Consider the following 4,934-nt stretch of genomic DNA (forward strand, 5'->3'; position numbering starts at 1 on the left):
TAGATTGTTTCTTTTTGTACACAAATACTAGCAGGACAACGAGGCCGGTGACAGAAGTTACGAGGAAGGGGATAAGAGGATCCATGCTGAGACTCCGTTTTTTTTTTTTTCGATGAATATGACGAGACTCAGTTTGTGTAAGCTAACTTCCATGTCTCTGGACTTATATAGTTCCTGAGGCGTACATTTTATTTTAAAAATAAGATTTGCTGATTGTAGCAATCAAGAAATTGTTCAACTTTATTATAGTAGTACTAGTTTTTAATGCTTTCATTTTCTTTGTAAAATCAGAGTAGTTTGACAAAATTTTAGTACTAGTACTAAATTATATATATTAATAGTCATTTTTTCTGTATAAAAATTAAATTGTAGCAACCAAGAAATTGTTCAACTTTATTATAGTTGTAGTTTTTAATGCTTTCATTTTCTTCGAAAGATCTGTAGTTTCTTCAAGAAATGACTCAGATGACTACATGCATTGGCGAAGGGAGGGGGATGACTATGTGCAGTGGCGGAGGGAGGGGGACCAGGGGTGGCCATGGCCTCCAAAATTTTTGGCAAAATTTTAGCACTATTACTAATATATATCAATAATTTTTTTAGGGCCTCCCCCCCCCCCCCAATGTTTTGTAAAATCTATTTATAGTACTAAATTATAGTTATTAATGGTAATTTTTCTAAAAATTAAAGTTGGTTTTTCAAATTTTTTGTGAAACGCCATTTATGGTACTAAATCTATTTATGGTACTAAATTATACTTATTTGCCAGGTGTCACGGACTTGGACCTTTCCAAGCTCACGTGGAGCCTTAGACACTTTCAAGCCCCCTTGAAGTGCTAAGTCAGCCTACCTCAAGTGTTCTAGCTTAGTACTTGAGTGTGTAGGAAGAGATTAGGCAAATGAGCAAGAGAGTTTGGGAATGTATGAACACTTGTATTACTTGAGAGGAAATCATAACTTAGGTTGCTTGGTGAGGAGCAAATGAACTCCCACCTCCTATTTATAGGCCTTTGGCCCTCACAAGAACATTCTAGATGTGTACAAATGTGTGGCCTAGAATAAGTGTCTAGAATCCTCCAAAGAACTATCTACACAATTCTAGAACTATATACAATGTTCAAGACAAGTCTGGAGAATTCTATACAACTCTAGATAAGTCCAGAAAAGGCTAGACAAGTCCACACTAATCTAAAGAATTCTGAAAAGTTCCATATTTGTGTGGAAAAGTCTAGAAAGCTCTCAATCCATGCAGGCTCCATATCATCTTCTGCTGGGCGTCTGTGTGGCTCCATATCATCGTCTGCTGGGCGTCTGTTGCAGGGTGTGACATTCTCCCCCACTTAAGCTCGTAATGCCCTCGTCGCGTCTTCTTGCTTGAACCGCTGGATATGCTCCGCGAACTGCCAAAGTTTATCCTCATGCTCCCAGCTCGCCTCGCTATCTGGCATGTTCTTCCATTTTACTAAGTATTCTGTATACTTAGGTACACCTCTCCTGCTCATCACACGATTCGCAAGGATGCAATCAACTTCTTTGTCGAAAGATGTGACAACGGCTGTGGATGCCATTTGCGATATGCCCCGAGTAAGGACTTCTATGTCTTCGTGATAAGGCTTCAACATGCTGACATAGAAGACTGGATGTATCTTCAACTTGGGTGGAAACTCCACCATGTAGGAGACCTTGCCCACCCGCTTGACAATGGGGAATGGGCCTTCATACTTCCTTACTAGGAATGGCAACGGGGCGGGTTTGGAGCGGGTTTCTCTAAATCCCACCCCGCCCCTTTTAATTTTTGTCAAGTCCATGCCCGCCCCGAGACCCGCGACGGGTTGGATTTTCATATCCAACCCCGCCCCGTTAGGAAATACTGTGCCCCCGTGCCCGCCCCACTAACAAATTTTTTTCTCCCACTTTTTGGAACTTAAACTCCTATTTAAATGTGCAAAGCCTAGGAATGACACAACATAAATAAAATTATGTATCCTAATAAAATAAAATAAAAAATAACATGCACATAACATAAATCAGAGAACATAATAAACAAAAATAAAAGTTTAATACAACCAAATCACAAGAAGTTCTAAGCTCCAACTTCTACCATAACCAAAACAAAAGCAAATTTAATACCAAGTTTACATCCCAAATTAGGATTATAAGAGATGGGTAATTGGGTAAGCCGCTAAAATAACTTATTAATATATATATATATATATATATATATATATATATTAAATATAGTTATATGCGGGGTGGGGCGGGGCCCTTAGGATATGTATATTGAACCCTTACCCGCCCCGTGACCCTCGACGGGTACAAAATTTGTATCCATGTCCGCCCCAACGGTATAACAAGTGTTCCCATATCCGTTATTAACGGGGCGGGACGGGGCGGGGCCCCGGCGGGGCGGTAAAAATTGACATCCCTATTCTTTACTAACCCCTTATGTGCACTCCGGAAGGACTTAAATTATTGGGGTAGTAACTTAACCATCACTTGGTCTCCCATTGTGTACTTCACCCGTCTTCGCTTGGTGTCGACCCACTTTTTCATCTTCTTTCCCGCCTTATCAAGGTACGCCCTAGCTAAGTCAGACTGCTCGTGCCACCTCTTGGCAAATTTGTAGGCCGCCGAACTCTTACCATCACAAGTCCTAGTAATGGCGTTGGGTGTCATAGGTTGCCGTCCGGTAACAACCTCAAAGAGACTGTGATTGGTAGCCTCACTCCGCTGCAAGTTGTAAGAAAACTGTGCCACCCCAAGGAGTTTGCCCAATCTCGCTGGTTGGCACTAACATAGTGCCTCAAATAAAGCTCTAGGAGAGCATTGATGCGCTACGTCTGCCCATCTGATTGGGGGTGGAAGCTCGTAGAGAAGCTGAGATCCGTCCCCATCTTTTTGAAGAGCCCCATCCAAAACTTACCTGTGAAGCGCGGATCTCTGTCACTGATAATATTCTGTGGAAGCCCCCAAAGTTTGACCACATGGCCAACAAACAACTCTACTGCCCTCTCTGTTGTGCAATCTGTCGGTATGGGTATGAAGGTGGCATACTTGCTAAATCGATCTACCACTACTATAATGCTCCCACAACCTTCTAACTTGGGCAAGCAAGTAATGAAATCTATAGATACGCTCTCCCATGGTCTCTCCGGAATAGGCAATGGCTCCAATAGGCCTGCGGGATGCAGTTGCTTAATCTTGTCTTGTTGGCACACAAGCCAAGTCCTCACATTTGTCTCCATATCATCACGCATCTGAGGCCAATAATATGAATCTTCAAGGAGTGTTAGTGTGCGCTGCATACCTGGGTAACCAGACTATTTGGTGGCGTGGCACTCCCATATCAGCTCCTTTCGCAAATTGCCCCACTTGGGCACAAAGAGTCAGTCCCCTGTGGTGAGAAGTAAGTTATCCCTTAGCCAAAAGCGTTAATTCTTCCCTTCCTTAGCCAACTGAATAAAGCTCTTAGCTAAAGGGTCATGTTGCAACCCCTCCTTGATCTGCTCGATAATAGGGTGTTGGGGCCGACTAATAGCTGCGAGCTCGGTCTTGCGACTAAGTGCATCTGCCACAACATTGGCCTTGCCCAGCTTGTACTCAAAATTATAAGTGAACTCCACTAGGAAGTCCTACCATCGTGCTTGTTTGGGGCTAAGCTTTTTCTGTGTCTGGAAGTAGCTGATGGCAACATTATCTGTCTTGATCACAAACTATGCCCCAAGCAAGTAGTGCCTCCAAGTACGTAGGCAATGGATGACCATCGTAATCTCTTTTTCCTGTACCGTATAGTGCCGCTCGGTGTCATTGAGCTTGCGGCTCTCATAGGCTATAGGGTATTCTTCTTGCATCAACACGCCCCCAGTAGCAAAGTCTGATACATCTATGTGCACCTCATATGACTTGGAGTGGTTGGGCAAGCTAAGTACTGGTTCCTCCGTGATTGTCCTCTTCAAGTAATCAAATGCCCCCCAGCATGACTCTGTCCAACTCTGAGTGCGTGCCTTCTTGAGAAGGTCTGTCAATGGGGCTGCTCTTGCAGAGTAACCCTTGATGAAGCGGCGGTAGTAATTGACAAGCCCAAGAAATGAGTGTATCTCTGTCACCTTAGTGGGCGGCTCCCACTCTTGAATGGCCCTCACCTTGCCTCATCCATCATCAACTTGCCATCCCATATCTTATGCCCTAGGAACAACACCTCCTATTGGGCAAAGGAGCATTTTTCCGTCTTCACATATAGGTCGTTCTCTCATAAGAGTTGGAAGACCGCCCTCAAGTGCTACACGTGCTCCTTTAAAGTGGTGCTATACATAACGATGTCATCCAGGTACACCACCACAAAGCGATCCAAGTAAGGATAAAAGAGCTTGTTCATCAAAGTACAGAAAGTAGCAGGTGCATTGGTGAAACCAAATGGTATAACTAGGAACTCATAAGAGCCATACCTCGTCACACATGTAGTCTTAGGCTCATCCCCGTTTGCTATCCGCACCTAATAGTACCCCAAGCGTAAGTCTAGCTTAGTGAAGTAACGTGTTCCACCAAGCTGATCAAAAAGATCGGCAATGAGAGGAATGGGGTACTTGTTCTTAACAGTCACCTTGTTTAGTGCTCGGTAGTCGATGTACATACGCAAGGACCTGTCCTTCTTCCTCTAGAACAACACCGGTGTGCCATATGGGGCCTTCGAGGGTCGAATATAGCCCGTAATATCTAATAGCTCCTTGAGTTGCCTCCGCAACTCTTCCAACTCTAGGGGTGCCATCTAGTAAGGCACCAAAGTAGAGGGTTTGGACCCTAGTTCCAGCTCAATCTTATGATCCACCTCCCTCCTAGGTGGAAGTTTCTTGGGCAGTTCCTTAGGTATCACGTCCGTATACTTATCTAGCATGGCCTATATCTCCTTAGGCACCTCTTCTTGTGGAGGAAAGACT

General features: G+C 43.9%; 1 protein-coding gene across 1 annotated transcript; it reads right to left on the minus strand.

The window, feature by feature from the left end:
- Nucleotides 1-1,340: 1,340 nt before the first annotated feature.
- Nucleotides 1,341-1,808, minus strand: LOC132316419 (uncharacterized). The gene has a single exon (XM_059814898.1). It carries the CDS (start codon nucleotides 1,806-1,808, stop codon nucleotides 1,341-1,343), a length of 468 nt encoding a protein of 155 aa, XP_059670881.1.
- Nucleotides 1,809-4,934: the final 3,126 nt, after the last annotated feature.

The sequence above is a fragment of the Cornus florida genome, unplaced genomic scaffold (genome assembly GCF_030987335.1).
Source record: "Cornus florida cultivar Cherokee Brave unplaced genomic scaffold, ASM3098733v1 CherokeeBrave_3.0.0_Hap2_Chr07, whole genome shotgun sequence".
Classification (NCBI taxonomy): domain Eukaryota; kingdom Viridiplantae; phylum Streptophyta; class Magnoliopsida; order Cornales; family Cornaceae; genus Cornus; species Cornus florida.